General features: G+C 38.1%; 1 protein-coding gene across 3 annotated transcripts in view; it reads left to right on the forward strand.

Annotated features, from left to right (window-relative positions):
• AP2B1 (adaptor related protein complex 2 subunit beta 1) overlaps positions 1-20,803 on the forward strand; it is an 85,498-nt gene that overhangs the window by 9,671 nt on the left and 55,024 nt on the right. For all 3 annotated transcript variants that reach the window (XM_084863427.1, XM_084863429.1, XM_084863428.1), the window contains exons 3-9: positions 2,032-2,137; positions 8,786-8,921; positions 10,930-11,175; positions 16,239-16,429; positions 18,647-18,868; positions 19,581-19,701; positions 19,822-19,917. In XM_084863427.1, coding sequence (XP_084719553.1) covers positions 2,032-2,137; positions 8,786-8,921; positions 10,930-11,175; positions 16,239-16,429; positions 18,647-18,868; positions 19,581-19,701; positions 19,822-19,917 — 1,118 coding nt within the window. The remainder of the gene's footprint in view (positions 1-2,031; positions 2,138-8,785; positions 8,922-10,929; positions 11,176-16,238; positions 16,430-18,646; positions 18,869-19,580; positions 19,702-19,821; positions 19,918-20,803) is intronic.

A 20,803-nucleotide genomic window follows, 5' to 3' on the forward strand; every position in this document is an offset into this window, starting at 1 on the left:
CTTCTGTTAACATTTCATGGGTTTTGAGAAGAATATATTGTCTTTAATGACATAAAAATTATAATTTAAAAACTCACCTACCTCTTCAATCATTTTCTTGTAATCTACTCTGGTACCTTTTTATTTAGGAACTTGTAAAACTTTGAGATTTATAGATGAATCATGGCTGGGTAAATACCATATTTTAAAAATGAATAGACTATGTTCCTTTTACTTCCTGCAACACCCACCAGAATTGCCAGTGAACATATTCTTTAAGTATATGCTGTTGGAGTTGGAATGATTTCAGTTACATCCTGTTTTGATTCTTCAACTCCTACAGCTATTCACAATTCAGACTTTCTGAAGTCCTGCTGCTTGTCTTTTACTGTTCCCAGAAATAAATGATGGGAAGGAGCCCTAAGAGCTGGATTTGGCAGCAGAGGACTTGATGAAGAGGAGAATGACTCTTAAAAAGAGTCTAGCTTTTCTGGCTGTACTGTTTTTGCAGCTGTTGATAAAATAAAACAGCCGTTTTTGTGACATGAATTTGTTTGCATTGTTGGCAATGGATATTAATGTAACACACTTTATTTATTTATTTATTTTTAATTGTTGAATGGCTGTATTTCTTTGTTTCATCCATCACATGTAGAGGCTTCAGCAGATCACACAGTTGCTGTCCCCACGATTTCTATACTGACTGGTGCAGTCTGGTTAAATGAACATCAAGAACTAACATAAAGATGGAAAAAATGAGGCAATATTTTAGAAGGGTTTAAGATGGAAGTGGTGGTATATTTTCTTTTAAAACCAGTGAGGGTTGTAACCTTTGCTTATTTCAGCTCCAGCTTTCTGAAGATAGGTGAGCCTGGCCTTACAGTAGTGGTGACAGCCCTGCCATTCCATAGAGCAGTCAGTTATTCGAGATTATTCCTTTAGAAATGAGTCTGGTACATTGCTTTTGTTAGAGTGATTGAATAAAAGACCATTAATTTTTTTTATTTCCCCATTAGCTTCTCATATTACTTTTCCATCACCATTTATCCCCCCTTTACCTCTTCCACCTCCACCCACCCCCCTCCCACCTACAATCACCACACTTGTCTGTGTTCATGAGCTTTTTCTCTTTTTTGCTCAATCCTCCTCCGTTCCCATTAACTTTTTAAAAATATATATTTTTATTGCTTTCAGAGGGGGAGAGAGGTAGAAATGTCAATGTTGAGAGAGAATCATTGATTGGCTGCCTCCTACATGCCCCCCGATGGGGATCTAGCCCACAACCTGGGCATGCGCACTTGATTGGAATCAAACCCAAGACCCTTCAGTTCACAGGCCGACACGCTATCCACTGAGCACACTGGCCCGGGGTCCCATTAACTTCGTAAATTACTAATTAGAGGAGAGCGGTGATTTTCAACCCTGTTTTTGCATTGGAATTACTTGTGTGAACTTTGAAAATATGAATGTAAGAATTCTACTCCCTGACATTCTTATTTATTTGGTCCAAAGTAGAGCCTGAGCATTATTATTTTTAAATACTTCCCAGATAATAGTGTATGGCCAAGGTTGAGAATCTCTGGATTCAGGAGATACTCTGTCACTCACTCTGAGATCTTTGAGCCTCAGTTCTTCATTTGTGAAGTTAAGAGTAGGTGAAGAGATGATATCTGGAGTCTTCGGGGTTCTGAAAACACTGATTTGTGAGCCTTTCTCCTGCCTACATTTATTTTTCCTCCAGAACATTGGAATTGTGATGGAAGAACATTCCTCAGATTCCATTTTCACCCCAGTGTAGTAAGATATCCTGAGATTTACTTTTCCCCACTCCTAAGCCTCCTAAGATCTGGATTGCATCTTCCTTTCTGGCCATAACCTGAAAGATGGTGTCCTTATGAATAGGTTAGTTACTATTCTAAGGATTTGAATTGTACCTGTCCTACAATTTTTAAACCTCTGGGCAACTTTCATGATGTTACTTATTACATAACAGTATTGTGCTTTAGATCTTTGGTCCTGGAAATCCATCCATTTTGCTCTCTTCTTTTCTAGGAGAAATCTTTGAATTAAAGGCTGAACTCAACAATGAAAAGAAGGAAAAGCGGAAGGAGGCCGTGAAGAAAGTGATTGCTGCCATGACTGTGGGAAAGGATGTCAGGTAAGGGCAGGCACTCCTGCTTTAGTCCCAGACCCTGCCTTAGGGCTGTTACTGCTTCTCATCAAAACTGACTGTCATCATAGAACTTACAACAATGGGCTTGTCCCTGAAAACATCATCAGAAAATAGTTGCTTTTATATTCTGTGATTTAAGTTAGTTTTATTTTGCTTTGTGTTTTTGGAAGAGAGAAATCAGTTTGATTTTTGTTGCATGCCGATCTAGCATAAACCCTCCTGAGAGCTGGCACAGTTACAAATTGTTGCTGAGGTAGCTTTAGAAGATGATAAAAATACACTGAGAAGCAGAAGCGCATATGCTCTCTAACTGGCTCAAGCCAGTGCCCTCAACTTTACAACTTTACATTCAGTTCCTGAATTCAAGATAAAAATCAGTATTAACAAAATCAGTTTTTAAAAATGTGTTTTGTTTTCTTTCTGTAATTTAATAATACCATTTGGAAATAAGTAAGGATTGTCTGCAGGCTCCTGAGGATTCCCAAGAGGGTCCATGAGGTCAAAGCTATTTTTACAATAATATTGATATTTAGGTGTTATTAGTCTTTTTTATTGTGTTGATATTTGCACTGCTGGTGTGGTAGCATGAATCAAGGCAGTGGTGCCAAACTATAAGAGAAGTCATTGTATTTTTCACCACCGTGTACTTGCAGGGAATAAATGCAGTTTCACTTCGGATTTTTTGTGAAACATTCAAATTTTATTTTATTAAACCTTTTTAATATTCTGTATGATGAAATAGGAATTATGCATAAAGCACTTCTGCTGTATAGCAGAGTGATAGTTGAATTGGAAAAAAAAAACCCCATGCATGAGTATTTAAATTGAAAACACCATTTTCCCTCCCTCCTTCCCTTCCTCCCTTTCTTCCTCCCTCCCTCTCTCTCTCTTTCTCTCTCTCTCTCTCTCTCTCTCTCTCTCGTATTTATTGTATTTTATTTTAAAATATATTTTATTGATTTTTTTTACAGAGAAGAAGGGAGAGGAATAGAAAGTTAGAAACATTGATGGGAGAAAAACATTAATCAGCTGCCTCCTACATACCCCCTATTGGGGATGTGCCCGCAACCAAGGTACATGCTCTTGACCAGAATCGAACCTGGGACCTTTCAGTCCACAGGCTGACGCTCTATCCACTGAGCCAAACTGGTTTGGGCTATTTATTTTTTAAAATAGATTTTTATTGATTTCAGAGAGGGAGGGAGAGGGGGAGAGAGATAAAAACATCAGTCGGTGATGAGAGAGGATCATTGATAGGTTGCCTCCTGCATGCCCCCTACTGGGGATCGAGCGTGCAACCGAGGCACATGCCCTTGACCAGAATCGAACCAGGGACCCTTCAGTCTGCAGGCTGATGCTCTATCCAACTGAGCTAAACTGGCTAGGGTAAAAACGCCCATTTTCATGTGAAAGGATGATTGACAGGTAAATTATAGTTAGACTTCAGTATTTGGGAGCCGTTTTATCAAAAATGAATAAACTGAACATGTCACTTCAAGGGGAAAAATGACATTGGATAAATTTAAACTTCAAAGTAAAAATTAGGAGTGTTAGAAAACTTGCATCTTAGCTTCCCAATACTTTCATGATGAGATTGGTGTTGAAATTAATGAATGTGCTTATTTGCTGTTATATAATGAAACTAGAGGTCCGATGCACGAAGATTCGTGCAAGAGTAGGCCTTCCTTCCCCTCGCTGTCGCACAGGCTTCCCTCCAGCATCCAGGACCTGGACTGCTTCGCTCTGGCTTCCGCTGCCACCCACTGGGTCTGAGCTGCTTTGCTCCTGCCACTGCCGGGCATCTGGAACTGGGGCTGCTTCTTTCTGGCCGCTGCCACCGCTCACCGGGGGTGTGCTCTGAGCCACCCCACAGCCGCTCAGAGCACACCCCACCCCTGGTGTGTGTCCACTGGGGCTGGGGGCGGCATGCAGTCCATCTGTGCGGCAGCTCCTCCTGAGCCGGTGGTGATGCCCAGCTAATTTGCATATTACCGCTTTATCTATATAGATGTGCCAACATTGGGAAAATCTGCATAACTCATTGAACCAATATTTCCCAAATGACCAGTGCATATATCAAAAATTACCATGGATAAAAGATACATAAAAATAAATGATAAATGACTAGATTTTAATGCAACCAAGTTCAGATTGCCTTGTAACTTAACTTTTTTTTAAAATTTCTTTATTGATTAAGGTATTACATATGTGTCCTTACCTCCCTATTATCCCCCCACACCCCCATTCTGTAAGTAATTTTTAAGAAACTACTATTTGTGGACTGAAAGAGATGTGAAACAACCGTTTGTCTAGCTTTAATATATTTTTTAAAAATATCTATTGATTTTAGAAAGGAAGGGAGAGATAAGAGAGATGGAAACATCATTGATAAGAGAAAATCATTGATTGACTGCCTCTTGCACATCCCCTCGTGGGAACCAAACCCACAACCCAGGCATGTACCTTGACTGGAATCGAACCTGGGACCCTTCAGTCCGTAGGCTGACGCTCTACCCACTGAGCCAAACCAGCTAGGGCTAGCTTTAATGTATTAAAGAAGGATAAGTTATGTGAAAAAGCTATTAAAATACTCCTCCCTTTTCTGTTTTATATATGTGTATGAAGCTGGACACTTCAACCAAAACAATATTCTATAGCAGGTTGAATGCCAGAGCAGAATTTCTCAGCTTTAATTCCTGATATGGTAAAATATTAATACTTATATAACCCACATGAACAAAAACTCTCCGGGGATCTCAGTAATTTTTATTTATTTATTTAAATATATTTTTTTATTGATTTCCGAGAGGAAGGAAGAGGGAGAAAGAGAAACTATCAGTGATGAGAGAGAATCATTGATTGGCTGCCTCCTGCATGCCCTCTATTGGGAGAATTGAGCCTGCAACCATGTGACCATCGAACCATCACCTCTTAGTTCACAGATTGATGCTTAACCACTGAACCACGCCAGCCGGGCAGTAATTTTTAAAAGTGTTTTAAAGGCCGAAACTGGTTTGGCTCAATGAATAGAGCGTCTGCCTGAGGACTGAAGGGTCCCAGGTTCGATTCCAGTCAAGGGCATGTGCCTTGGTTGCGGGCAAGAGGCAGCTGATCGGTGATTCTTATCGATATTTCTAGCTTTCTATCCCTCTCTTTTCCTCTCTGTAAAAAATCAATAAAATATATTTAAAAAAAATTTTTAAAGTGTTTTAAAGGGGTCTTGAGACCCAAATAGTGAGAGCAGCTTCTCTAACCAGATCTGGAGCTCAGGTGGAAACAGCGGCAATAGGAAGTGGCTCAGTTACCTTCTTGTGCCCTCGGTGCCGCTGTCTGAGGCAGGTTTTGTTGTTGGAGTTTTGTTTGTTAGCACATAAGCACATTTGGTTCTTAACCTTCTTTTAGATAACCATATACCTTAGAGGTCAGCAGACTTCTATAAAGGGCAGGATAGTGGTTTTTTTTTCCATTTTTTATTTTGATTTTTGTAAAGAGCAAGACTATTTTTTATTTTTTTTTAAAGATAGTAAAGACTTTAGATTTAGCTGGCTAATGGGCAAAAAATTGAGGATATTATGTAGATAAGTATATAATGAGAGAAAAGTATTTCCACAAAGATTTTGTTGACAAAATTGAACATGTTGTAAGCACAGTTTTGGTTTTTTTGTACTACACATTTACTAAAGAAGAAGTTGGCATTCTTTTTTGGGGAGTGTAATTTTGCTTAGTTGGGATTCAAAGCTATTATTCTTTCTATAATCAAATCTGTAAATGTTCATATGTAAAAACCATTTTTAGCTCACTACTCATACAAAAGTAGGTGGTGGGCTGAATTTGGCCCACAGGCTGAAGTTTGCTTACCCATGATCAGTCTCTGAAGGAATAAATAAATCTAGATTGGAAGAACTGGTAAAAGTTAGCATACCTCATTGGTGGGGCTTTTGTGTTCTTGCCAAGTTTATTTCTATATCCTACAGAAAAGTTAAAACTTTTTTTGAGCTTACTTTTGTATGCTTGGTTAGTACTATTTGTTAATCTGTTAATTGCGGATTGTTTATTTTGTGCCTAGAACTATACCACATATAATTCAGACAAAAGGGTAGTGTCATTTAGCCTTAATAATAAGATATAGTTAGATAATTAAGTACTAGAATGTATATGTTAAAGGCAAGAAGAGTTCTCTACAAGATAGGTCCATTTAAACAAGAATAGTTGAAAAACTCTTCTTGGAGTAGATGGAATTTATGCTGTGCCTAGAAAGATAGCTTAAAGAAACAATAGAGTTAGCTGTTTTTGGATTATATTTCAGTCCCACTGCAAGTAACCTCAAGTTCAGTGCTATCCAATGGAAATATAATGTGAGCTACACACGCAGTTTTAAATTTCTGATAGCCGCATTAAAGTTAAAAATGGATGAAATTAATTTTAATAATATATTTTATTTAATCCAATATACCCAGAATATTATTATTTCAGCATAAAATCAGTATAAAAATTTTAATGAAATATTTTACATTATATTTTTAATTCAATGTATTTTATATATTGGGTATCCCCAAAAAATAAATACACACTTTAAATAATTATTAATTCTAATGTTTCTTTCTTTTCAGATTTAACCCATTGGAATTAATAATTATTCAAAGTGTATCTACATTTTCGATACACCCTATATACATCTCAGTTTGGACTGGCCACATTGCAAACCACATCTGCTAGTGGCTACCATATTGGAAAATTTATGTTTTTAGCTTTATACTTTGGTACGTAACAGTCTTTATGTAGAACTTAGACTATTCTCTCTTTTTAAAAAATATATATTAATTTCAGAGAGGAAGGGAGAGGGGAGAGAGAGAGATAGAAACATCATTGATGAGAGAGAATCACTGATCCTCTGCCTCTTGCATGCCCCCAACTGGGGATTGAGCCTGCAGCCGGACATGTGCCCTGACTGGTAATTGAACATTGACTTCCTGGTTCATAGGTTGACACTCAACCACAGAACCTCACTGGCTAGGCCTTAGACTATTCTTGATCAAGATCTTCCTGCTCTTGTACAGATTGTTGAATTAAATTATTTAAGATGTTCAGTTTCCTATTGACTAATGTATCACATTTATTTGTCTTTCAATTGTTTTGCACATGATCTATTCCCCTGAGAAATGGAAAGAACATTCATTGTTAGAGAATGTTTTTAGTGTTTATTAATAATCGACGAAACGACGAAAGATACACACATGCAAATTAAAGAAATAGTTTGCTTTCCAGGGCAGAAACTGTTGCTTCATTGGAGATATAGTGGATTCTGTGACTTTGCAGTATATCTTCCTTTTTGTAAATAATTCCTGTTTCTGTATATGGTTTTTGTCTGTGTGTGGGAGCTATACTATGTTATCAACTATTTCTCTTCCTTCTGTGTTAGTAAGAAGATATTTAGAAGTATTTAATTTATAAGGTATTTTGGTAGCTTTAGGGGAGAGGTTAATTACTAACTTCCCATAAAATTGTAGCTAATTTATGTTTTTAAAATGCAGATTACACTTTAAAATCTGACAAACTCTACTCTTTTAAGCTAATGGTGATACTTGTGAATGGAAACATAAATTCCTTTCCATTGGCCTTATAGGAGAATGATAAATCATTAAATGACTTGAACTTAGGAAGAGTCCTTTTATATTTGCATACACTGAAATTTTCATTTGCCTGAATGTGTATGTTAAAAATAAGTAAGTTCCACGAAAAGGGATTCATGATGTCTTAGAGAAATGGATTCCAGTTATAGGATTAGAAATTACAAGATGAGCCTGAATGGAGCATCTTGTTCCGCCAGAAAGCAAGGAAGCTACTGAAAATAAAGGGTCATATCACAAGGACTCAGGAGCTAACTAAATTAAGTTCCTACTGGTCAAAGATGGACAAATATGACGATTAAAAATGTATAATAGCTGTAGTGGTTTGAAATTGCAATTAAGTGATATGAAGAATTACTGTTAATTTTTGTGTGTGATAAAAATAGTGGTTTTTCAAAAATTCTAAAGATATGCACTAGACTGTTATGTATGAAATGCTATAATGGCTAGGATTTGTTTAAAAAAAAAAAAATCCAGAGCAACTAAATGGGCTAGGGACTTGGTAAGAGAGAGAATCTGAAACAACATTGGGCATGTATTAGTATTTGTTTTCAGTTGGGTGATAGATACATTGGGTTCTTTACAGTTCTTTCTCTGTTTTTGTTGGGAAATTTTCATAATAAAAAGTGTTTTTAATTATTTTTATTTAAAAAAATTTTAGGGAAATAGATACATCAATTTGTTGTCCCACTTATTAATGTTTCATTGATTGATTCTTGTATGTGCCCTGACCAGGATTAAACCTAAAACTTTAGTGTATTAGGATGATGCTCTTAACCAACTGAGTTACTTGGCCAGGGTTTTTTTAAAAAAATCTATTTTTAGAGACCTCTTAGGACCAGTACTATAATTTCTTTAATAATTCATTTCTGTAATAACAATTATCACTGTGGGAACATTTGTCCTTGCATCAAATTACTTGTAAAATAAGGCTAATTTTTTCATGTTTTTTTCAACAGATTGGCACCGTATGTTCACCTTTCCTTTCTCTGTTCTCTCTTTTCAGTTCTCTCTTTCCAGATGTAGTGAACTGTATGCAGACTGACAACCTGGAACTAAAGAAGCTGGTGTATCTCTACTTGATGAACTATGCCAAGAGTCAGCCAGACATGGCCATTATGGCTGTCAACAGCTTTGTGAAGGTAACTTAAAGGACTCAGGAGCAGTCTCTTCTACGTTAAGTAACCTTTTCAGAAGTGTCTCTTGATATTTAGTGTCTGCATTGCAAATAAGCAACTTCTGTTCCAAAAGAGAGCCTCTAGAGAAGTACTGGCAGTGACTAGGAATGTTCATGTTTTAGCTTTCTATAAGCCAACGTTTGTCATCCAGTTCAGACCATATGGTGAGCCTTCTGTTAGCTGGGCTTCGTGCATCCTTGTCAGATGGGAGAAGAAAACCAGGTGAAACCTCAGTGTTTGTGAACTGACAAAGGCTTTCAAGGCTGACAGGGTGGGCATATTCTTGTAGTATCAGCAACCTTTTTCTCTTTGTAGAAAGAGAAAACAGGTTATAGGTCATAAGTAGTGGAAAGTATAGGAGGTATAACCTCTATTTTGTTTATTTATTTATTTTATCTTTTAAAAAATATATCTTTTATTGATTTCAGAGAGGAAGGGAGAGAGGGAAAGAGATAGAAACATCAGTGATGAGAGAGACTCATTGACCGGCTGCCTCCTGCACACCCACCCCTGGGGATCAAGCTTGCAACCTGGTCCTGTGCCCTTGACCAGGTTTGGGATTTGCTTTAAAATTATCTACTCAAAAAGGAAATGAAGATCAGAAATGTATAAAGAATATAAATTAAATAAGATAAGCATGAGTTGATAACCACTATAAATACAAGATGGGTACTTTTAAGATTCCCTCTATTTGAAAATGTTTGAAATTTGCCATAATAAAAAAAAGTAATCAAATGTTGTAAGACCTACAAAATAGAAGTAGAACCCTAGCTCAGTGGATAAGCATCAGCCTGCAGACTGAAGGGTCCCAGGTTTGATTCCAGTCAAGGGCACATGCCAGATTGCGGGCTTGATCCCCAGTGTGGGGCGTGCAGAAGGCACCAATCATTGATTCCTTCTCATCATTGATGTTTCTATCTCTCTCTCCCTCTCCTTCTTCTCTGAAATACACACACACACACACACAGCGTTTTTTTGAGGATTTAGTATTTATTTTTTTTCCCATCACCGTTTGTCCCCTTATAACCTTTCCCCACCTCCCTTTACACACCCATAGAGATAGCATTTCTTTTTTTATATATATATTTTTATTGGTTTCAGAGAGGAAGGGAGAAGGAGAGAGAGCTAGAAACATCAGTGATGAGAGGGAATCATTGATTGGTTGTCTCCTCCATGCCCCACACTGGGGATTGAACCCACAACCCAGCATGTGCCCTTAGTTGTAATTGAACCCGGGACCCTTCAGTCCACAGGCTGACTCTCTATCTAGTGAGTGAAACCAGCTAGGGCTAGTTTACATTTTTGAAGTTAGCACACATATAAGTTTATAATGTTTGAAGAAATATTTTTAAGTAGGGCAATTTAAGGAAGGTTCCATCTTACTGAGTATTTTGATTGTTCTGTATTTGGAAGAGCACTTGCTAATAAAGGAGAATGTATATTAATTATGTCAGAAGGCCTTCTGCAGCTTAACCCAGGAACTTACTTCAGTATGGCCCTCGCCAGCTTCTGCAGTCTGCTTTCTTGCCTGTAGACCAACCTCCCTTTTCTCCCTACTTGCTATTTGCAAACCAACTGTGGAATGGGACTCATCTTTCCAATTCCTCATTTTCTCCTCCCTCCCTCCCACCAGAATACAAGCCAAAAGGCCTCTTTTGTTTTAGGGCTAGTTCCCAAATGGCCATGGGGCTGGTAACTTCAGCTCACTAGGCTTTTGCTTAGCCCTGCAACTACTGTTGGCATTTCTTTATTGTGTATAGAAAACAGTTAAAATGAATTGCTTACCTAGATTCTTATAGGTAACTAAGGTTTGTACTTAGGAAAGGAAAGGATTAGCATGGGAGATTTGGATTCTGATGTAGAGTAGCTGGAAGCTTGCGTTACTGAATATTCTTTTATGGCTTATACAGACTAGACTGTTTACTTTCAGTCACCATGTGTACCTATAGTGGTTACGGATTGTCTTTCATAGGACTGTGAAGATCCCAATCCTCTGATTCGGGCCTTGGCAGTTAGAACCATGGGATGCATCCGAGTGGACAAGATCACAGAATATCTTTGCGAGCCCCTCCGAAAGTGCTTGAAGGATGAGGATCCCTACGTCCGGAAAACAGCAGCCGTCTGCGTGGCAAAGCTCCATGACATCAATGCCCAGATGGTGGAAGATCAGGGATTTCTGGATTCTCTGCGGGATCTCATAGCAGATTCAAATCCAATGGTAATAAACTTCTGCTTTTAGAAAAGAGCACTATTTTAAATGGGTTACTTTAAAAAGTATGTTTAAAGCAAATCTTAGCTTTGGGACATTGAACGAAAGGTTAGCTATGGGGAGCGTTACTTCTGTGTGTCCCACAGATTTGTCTATCTCACACCCTTGGTGTTTCTGAGGTGAAACCAAGTACTAAAATACAAGGGTCTTAAAGCAAAACTTTGTATCATACTTAGCCCTGTATACTATGTTTAGAACAGTGATTTACAACTGGTATGCCGCCAGAATTTTTACAACATGCAGTCCCCTTAGATTGTCAAACAAACAAACAAAAAATGATAATAGCACAACAGTAGCTGTCCAATGTGAATGAATCAAAATTATACCTTTAAATTTTTTTTTTTATCAGATTGGCAAAAAATAGATTTTTTTGTGTGCCCCAGAATTTTAGTGATTAGTTTGTGTGTCATGATATGGAAAGGGTTGAAAATTGTTGGCCTAGAAACAAATCAGTCCTTTCATCATTTTCTTAAAGTTTCACATTAAATTTATATAAAATATTTAAAGATTATTTCTTCAGAAAGATGTTTGTGGTATTTTCTGGTGGTGTGGGAATAGAAACTGAATCAAAATTATCTTTATTGCCTAATTATTTAATGCATTCTTCTACAGTAGAATTCTAGGGTAAGATTCTTTAAAATATGTTTTTTGTTTTTTTTAATTGAATTGAAGAAGGGAGAGGCAGAGATAGGAACATCCATGATGAGAGAGAATTATTGATCAGCTGCCTCCTGCACGCCACACAGAGATCAAGCCCACAACCTAGGCATGTGTCCTGACTGAGAATCGAACCGTGACCTCTTGGTTCATAGGTTGGCACTGAACCACTGAGCCACCCTGGCTGGGCGACAAGATTCTTTTTAGCCAACTTAATTATGTTCTTTTTTTTAAAAAAAAAATTTTTTTATTGTTGAAAGTATTATTTATGTCTCCCTTTTGCCCTCCCATCAAGTCTTTCTGGTCCACCCCCTGCCCCAGGTCTTCACCACCCTATTGTCTGTGCATATATAACCCATGATTATGTTTTAAATGTTTGGCAGCCAGAATGTAACACCTTAAAGTTTGTGAATCTTTTATTTCTCTTATTGACATTTTAAACTTTGCCTATATAATGAGTCAAGTCTCAACTATTACGTTGACTCTGCTAGTGACTGAAGCTCATTTGTATTGAGTTCTAAGTATCAATACAAGATGATGAAAGAATATAGAAAGTTTTCTTCCATTTTTGCCTAATGTAGTATTTACTAGGAGGTGAATAACATTATGAGTTAATCAGTAGATAACCTCTGAATATTTTTTTTTTTTACTTTTTGAAATAGAGAGTAGGAATTTGCCTTGAAATAGACATTGTCTCTCATTTGCAAATTACCTGCTCACATTTCTCCTTTGACAGTTCATATGGTTTATCTTAGTCTTTGAGTAGTCTTGACTTCTCATTATCCATTAAATTTAGTATCGAGGTCAAAGGGTGAAGCAATAACTTTTTTAAGTACTGTGGTACTGCCATCAGGAATCTTTCAACCACCACCTAGGCACAGACTTCTGTTAGGGTATCGCCACCAGTATTAGAATTCTGATTCAATCTTGCCTTTTTCCCCTTCAAGCAATACCATGTGCTACTTTTTAAAAAAAATTCCACAAAGAAATAAATGTTTCAGGCAATCGTATTTGTTTTATAAAATATTTAGCTGGTACCAAGTTGTGGTTTTGACACTGCTTTTGATTCACCCTGTTACTCTGAGCAACCATTTTTGAAATTTTCTACCTGAGGACAAACGAGAAGATTTGGGCCTCTAGATGAGCGTGAGATCATGTACCTGTGGAAACTTGTTAAATATCCAGTGGGGCTAAGAATGTGGGTCAGGCCCTGGCTGGTGTTTCTCATTGGTTAGAACACTGGCCTGTGCACCAAAAGGTCTCCGGTCAATTCCTGGTCAAGGGCACATACCTGGGTTGCAGGTTTCATCCCAGGCCCTGGTGGGTTGGGGGCGCTTGAAAGAGGCAACCAGTCGACGTGACTCTCACATTGATGTTTCTCTCTGTCTCTCTTCCCCTACCTACCTTCCACTGTCCCTAAAAATCAATGGAAAAATATCCTTAGGTGAGGATTAATTTTTTTAAAAAGTAGTTTTGTTCCACTTCCCCCCCCCCCCCCAGAAGTTGCTCCACATGGGGGCAGCACTGTACCAGCAAATATTATTGGGTCGGCAGCTAAGTAATTGCGGATTTTTTAAAGAAAAAGACAATTTTTTCAAGGAACTAAATAACTTTATTCTTTAATGCATTGCCCATTTTGATCAATGACCTTTTGCCATCTTTCAGGCAGCATCATAATCCCACGTTCAAAAAACTTCTGTTTTTTATTAGCAAAAAACTGAATCAGGTACGATTTGACATCATCATCATTATTGAAATTTTTACCATTCAAGGAGTTTTGTAAAGATCGAAACAAAAAGTAATCAGATGGTGCAAGGTCAGGACTATATGGTGGATGTGGCAAAACATCCCAACCAAGCTCCATTAATTTTTGCCGAGTGACCAAAGATGTGTGTGGCCTTGCATTGTCATGATGGAATACAACACCTTTTCGATTTGTCAATTCGGGCCACTTTTCTTCAACTGCATTGTTTAATTTCGTTAGTTGTTCAATGTAGACATCAGAATTGATCGTTCGGTTGGGTGGTAAGAGTTCAAAGTAGACAATTCCTTTGTAATCCCACCAAACTGATAACAAAACCTTCTTTTGATGAATATCAGCTTTTGATGTTGTTTGAGTTGGTTCACCTGGCCTGCTCCACGATCTTTTCCGCTTGATATTGTTGTAAACAACCCATTTTTCATCGCCAGTTATCAGTCGTTTTAAAAATGGATCATTTTCATTACGTTTCTTTAGCAAATCGCAGCTGCTAATGCGTTGCGTTAACTGTGATTCTTTCAGTTCGTGAGGAACCCATGTATTGAGTTTTTGAACATAGCCAAGTTGTTTTAAGTCATTTTCAATGCATGTATGTGATACATGAAGCTTCTCTGCAATCTCACGTGTTGTACTGTGACAGTCCGAATTGATTATTGCTTTGATTAGGGCGTCATCAACTTCAACTGGACGACCAGAGCGTCTTTCATCTTTGAGTGAAAAATCACCAGAACGAAATTTGGCAAACCAATTTTGACACTGCCGTTCTTTTAAGGCTTCGTCACCATAAACAGCACATAACTTTTTATGAGCTTGTGATGCGTTTTTTCCTTGCGGAAATAAAAAAGCAAAATATGACGAAAATGTTCCTTTTGATTTTCCATTTTTCAACGAACGCCAAACAAAAACTACAAAACAGATCAAAAAACTTTTTTTACTGATTAACAGCTGAATATCCAACTATCAAATACAAAATGTGTTTTACATTTGTACTACGTCTGCAAACCTAAAAATTCAACTGAAGCCATATATGTGTGAAACCCGCAATTACTTAGTTGCCGACCCAATAGAATCTCCTACAAATGAAATGAATGCTTCTAGGGTGTTCTGCCTTAGTAGTTTTCTTGTAGCTCACTTCAGAAGGGCATCCTAGATATCATAACATTAGAACATCTGCAGAAATGACTTTGAAATCTTACGAGTAAAATGTTGATCAAGATGTGACTACTCTTGGGGTTATGTCGACCGCCAGGCTGGTTCCTAAGGGTGTAGTGTACCTTGTTATAAGTAATAGAATTTTATTATTTTTTTATTCTCTGTTTTGGGGGATCACACAGACCTCATTTTCTTGCAGCTGTTTTATCATTTATACTTTAGTTAAAGCTGATTTTTAGTGAGATGCTATTTGAAAGAAAAAAGACAGACTTTGAAGTAAAAATTTCATTCTGTTAAGTCCTGGCTTAACTTCACTAAGCCTCATTTTCTTTCTTTACAGTTGAGGGCTACCATCTTAGATAGTTTTGGAATGTATTAATTGAGCTGTTGCATAAAAAGCGCCTACTAAAGGGGCTGGCTTAGGAGAGCACATGAGAGGAGCACTGTTGCTACCATTACCTAATGGCAAAGGGTAAAATTATTGGTACAGCATTAATTTAAAGGGTTCTGATTCCTTTGATATTTGTATACATTCACATAGTAAATTCTTTTCTGGGGAAATTAGACCTAAACTATTTTTGAGTCCTGGCTGGGTGGCTCAGTTGGTTGAGTGGTTGTCCAGAACACCAAAAGATTATGGGTTTGATGTTTGATTAGGGCATATACCTAGGTTACCAGTTCAGTCTGCGGTCAGGTTGCATATAGGAGATAACCGAGAATGAAGTTTCTCTTTCACATTGATATTTCTCTCTTTCTCCCTTCCTCTCTCTCTCAAATCAGGGCCAATCAGGGCCTTCTAACTGCCGGCCGGTGCCTTCCTTCATTCCACGCCGCTCCCTGGTGGTCAGTGTAAATCATGTGAATGATAGAACTCCCGGTCTCCTGGTTGAACTCCTGTGGGGACACTTTGCATATTAGCCTTTTATATGTGTAGATAGGGGTCTACGGTTTCAAGTTCAAACTTTCTTGATGGTGCCATCTCCCTCACCACTTTCCCCTCCCCCAATACATGCATACCCATTCATCTATAGAATTATTTGGCCTAGGTTTTTCTCTTCATTGCCTAATGTATGTGTTTTATATTAAAACTTTGCTGCTTTTTTTTAGCTGTTCATATCTTGATTCTATTGATAGTTTTTTTGTTTGTTTGTTTTGTTTTTTTGATTCTATTGATAGTTTTGAGTACTACTCATACTGTTAATGTTTTAATAGTAAATTATGTGACTTTCTGCTAATATATGAATTGTTTTAATTCTGGGTTTTCTGACCACTAGGAAGCTGAATATGCCATCATTGGAGGTTTAATATATGTTTTAAAAGTAGTTTATTTCTAATAGACTGGTAAGACATTCCGGAATGACTTGAGAACTGTGATTGAGAGGTTATAGTTGTCTATAGTTGTCCTGTTCTTGGTAAATAAAGGTCGTATCTTCTTTTTTCCCAGGTGGTGGCTAATGCTGTAGCAGCATTATCTGAAATCAGTGAATCTCACCCAAACAGCAACTTACTCGATTTGAATCCACAGAACATTAATAAGCTGCTGACAGCCCTGAATGAGTGCACTGAATGGGGCCAGATTTTCATCCTGGACTGCCTGTCCAATTACAACCCTAAAGATGACCGGGAGGCGCAGAGGTCAGTCTGGGGTTCTGGATAGTATCATGGAGTCTTAACTGATTTAATAAGTTCTAGTATTTGTATTAGAATAAAAGACTATTGTGTTGAAGATCAGTGGCTTATGTGATAGATACTGCTATCCCCATGGTATTTTCTACCAGATTTTTAGGAACATTTTAGGTAGTGGAGTAAACCATGCAAAATAGCTCTTTCTAAGAGATGTGTGTTTTTCATTTCTTGTTTGAACAGTATATTTACACTGTGCTATATCATCATCACCTTACATCTCCCATACAACAAATTTTTTATTTAATCAGATTAATTGGCTTTATACTAGTTATTGAGTTGAGCTGTACCTATAATTCAGTACTAGAAAAAAGTATGTTGGAGCCAGCCAACTATATGATGTCTTCCATTACTATAGAAGTCATGTCAGTCTGAATTTGGAAATTTTGACTGGGTTATTCAGCTCAGCCCGTGGCCACTGGAGTGTTTCAAATTTTCTTTGACTATCAGAAATTGTACATTGATTTTAGAGATAGGGAGAGGGTGAGGGAGGCAGAGGAGAGAGAGAGAGAGAGAGAGAGAGAGAGACCAATTGCTTGCCACCGATACACACCCTGCCTGGGAATTGAACTTGCAATCTTTTTTATTTTATTTTAATATATGTATATATTAATTTCAGAGAGGAAGGGAGATGGAGAGAGAGATAGAAACATCAGTGATGAGAGACAACCACTGATCGGCTGCCTCCCACGCATCCCCCATTGGGATCAAGCCCACAACTCGGGCACATGCCCTTGATGGGAATCGAACCTGAGACCCTTCAATCCGCAGGCTGATACTCTATCCACTGAGCAAACCAGCCAGGGCTGAACTTGCAATCTTTTGAGGAAACATTGGCTCTTCTGAAGAAATGTTGGCTCTTCGTTAAGCTGACATTTTAATATGGTAGATAAGAACCTTTGCCTGGCTGAAGCTCAAGTTTCTATCACATAAGTACTCTTTGCTTGTCTGGGAAGTTGTTCCCTCTGAATTTAGTAGCAAAATTTCACCTGATAGTTTAGTTCAATCATTGGAAGAACAGATATCTTCTGGAAAGAATTTTATATAGAATTTATTTTCTGTTGGTCATTGACATCTCATACTTACTCATTCACTCAGGAAATATAGCCCAAGCTATGTACTAGGCACTGCTACAGGCCCTGAGGGTACAACAGTGGACAGATAAATCATAGTCCTCATAGAACACTCATTCTGAGGGATGACACAGAAATAAAGATATATATCGTATGTCAGATGGTAAGTGTTCATGAGAGAGATAAAACAGGGAGGAGATCTAAGATATGCTGGGCATTGGGATGAGCTGTATTTTATAAAAGGGTGGTCAGGGAAGGCCTAACTGAGAAGTGGCATTTGTATAAAGACCTGAAGCAGGTCAGGGAGTTAGCCAAGCAGATTCAGGAGGGAGGGAAAAGAAACACAGTGTATTTATCTTGTGTCTTTAACCGGATATACCAATAATCAGCCATTTACATTGCCCGAGAGCTATTAAGATTAGGTTTATTTCTGAAGACCCTTCCACAGATAATTAAATATTCAAGATTTCATGAAGCATTAAAGTGGGTGACAGTGGCTAGAAGAAAGGGAACAGATTGGGAGAATATTGCAATGGTGTACAGTTGTTAAAAAACAAACAAAAACCTTTCAGAGATTCCCTTATTCTGAAGGCAAAGGGTTGGGTAGTTTTCCTTGTTAACCCACCCCCTACTGCATTTTAACAGTGAAATCTTCAACCACAGTTGGTTGATACCTGTCAGTATGAAATCACTCTCAGAATGCTTAATTTGACTTCCTGTAGGTTGAGGAGAAATGGGCTGTGAGGCAGGGAGCCCTGGCATAATATGGGGCGACAGAGAGGACTATAAAACTGGAAGGTAAATGGTGTGAACTTCAAGTGTTTGGGGTATTGGCTAGTTTCCTTCCAGTTTGAAAACCCCTTGTTGCTGGTTTCTTAAAGTCTTCTGATGTCCCTGCTCTGCCTGTAGTTTGCTGGGAATGAGGCTTCTGCAATGTTGGATTACAATTTTACCTACGCATGGAGCTTGGACTTTTCTAACTGATTCTCTAATTCCTTGATACTTGGCCTATGGGACTCTGACACATTGCCTTATAGACTGTACTGAGCAAAGAAATTACAACTTAAGGTAATAATTTTCCTTTTTTATCCCTCAGCATCTGTGAGCGGGTAACTCCCCGGCTATCTCATGCCAACTCAGCAGTGGTGCTTTCAGCAGTAAAAGTCCTGATGAAATTTCTGGAGTTGTTACCCAAGGACTCGGACTACTACAACATGCTGCTGAAGAAGCTGGCCCCTCCACTTGTCACTTTGCTGTCTGGGGAGCCAGAGGTGCAGTATGTCGCCCTGAGGAACATCAACCTCATTGTTCAGAAAAGGTTGGGAAAAAGTGAATTGGTGATCAAAGTGTTTGTAATTTTGAATTAAGTTTAATAGTACCAGTATTAAAGAGGCCAGTGTTAATCTCTTCTTGATGCATAGAAAGAGAATGTTGCATGACTAAACAGCTTGCTCTGGATCAGGAGGCTAACTATTGATTTTGGAGTATTCCTATAATAAATGTCTGTTGTTTCTCAGAATGCAGTTTGTTTTTTGAGGGGTCTCTTAATAGCATACTAGCTAGTGCCTGCTTAATATGGTTTAGGTCAATGGTCGGCAAACTCACAAGTCAACAGAGCTAAATATCAACAGCACGATTGAAATTTCTTTTGAGAGCAGAAAACCGACTTTTGCGCATGGGCCACGAAGTTTCAATCGCACTGTATGTGCACACCTGCACGTGGTATTTTGTGGAAGAGCCACACTCAAGGGGCCAAAGAGCCGCATGTGGCTCGCGAACCGCAGTTTGCCGACCACTGGTTTATGTCATTGTGTAGAACAGATTGCTGTTCTTCTAGTAGTTTTTCACTGCATGTACCCTGACTCTTTAAAGGATAAAATTAGTCCACTAAATGGAACTGATTAGATGGATGTAAGGGAAGTTTATGAATTATTTTCCTGAGGGGGGTAAGGTGGGAGGAGAGCAGGTAGGCATAGATGAGATATTAATACAGATTCACCTTCCTTATCTTGTGTTTCTATGTATCGCAGGCCTGAGATCTTAAAGCAGGAAATCAAAGTCTTCTTTGTGAAGTATAATGATCCCATCTATGTTAAACTAGAGAAGTTGGACATCATGATTCGTTTGGCATCTCAAGCCAATATTGCTCAGGTCAGACTTTTTGTAGACTCAATGACTTAGATCTTAAGGTCTGGCCTTCCTAAAAAGCCAGGCTGTTAAATTGCTGTTTGATAATCTTTGATGCTTGTTCACTTCCTGGATTTTTAACAGGTTCTGGCGGAGCTAAAGGAATATGCCACGGAGGTGGATGTTGACTTTGTTCGCAAAGCTGTGCGGGCCATTGGAAGGTGTGCCATCAAGGTGGAGGCAAGTGTCTGATGGTAGCTGTGATCATGTTATGGGATTCTGAGTGTTCCCTTTACTCCTTTCTTTAAAATGTAATTTTAAAGTTTATCAAAATAATAAAGCTCATAGTTAAAATACTTAAAAAATTTTGATGAAAAGCAGTTATCCCTGGTTCCTCTCATCTAGAGAGGAAATCATTTTAATCATGTTTCTGGTTTTACTTTCTGGGACTGGAACTGTGACCTTTTTGAATTTCTTATCTGGAGCCCATCTCCTTTTAAAACCTGTGACTTACAATTTCAATGTATTAATTTTGTCATGTGTATTCTTTCATACTCCCTTCATCAATGAAAGATTACTATATTAAATTCCATTTTATAGATTAATTAAAAACTCAGAAATTGCAGTTTATCTAAGACATAGATTTTTAGTATATAACCCAAAAGATAGCAAGTTTTTTTTTTTTTTTAAATATATTTTTATTGATTTTATACAGAGAGGAAGGGAGAGAGATAGAGAGTTAGAAACATCGATGAGAGAGAGTCATCGATCAGCTGCCTCTTGCACACCCCCTACTGGGGATATGCCCGCAACCAAGGTACATGCCCTTGACCAGAATCGAACCCGGGACCCTTCAGTCCCCAAGCCGACGCTCTATCCATTGAGCCAAACCGGTCCCGGCAAGATAGCAAGTTTTACTTAAGAGTTTTTTGAATCACTGATAACTTTGAAACTATTATACCATGAAAGCTGTGGACTCTCTCCCTGGAAAATATGCTTGTATGCATATATAAAATTTGGCAATTACAATACATTTCAAGAGTTTAAAGTTGCCTTTCTGGTCTCCATTTACCCATGAACTCCAGATAAAGAACTACCTTGCCTTATTCTTCCCATTTTATTCTCC

This window comes from Pipistrellus hanaki, assembly GCF_964339955.1.
Source record: "Pipistrellus hanaki genome assembly, chromosome: 16".
NCBI classification, from domain to species: domain Eukaryota; kingdom Metazoa; phylum Chordata; class Mammalia; order Chiroptera; family Vespertilionidae; genus Pipistrellus; species Pipistrellus hanaki.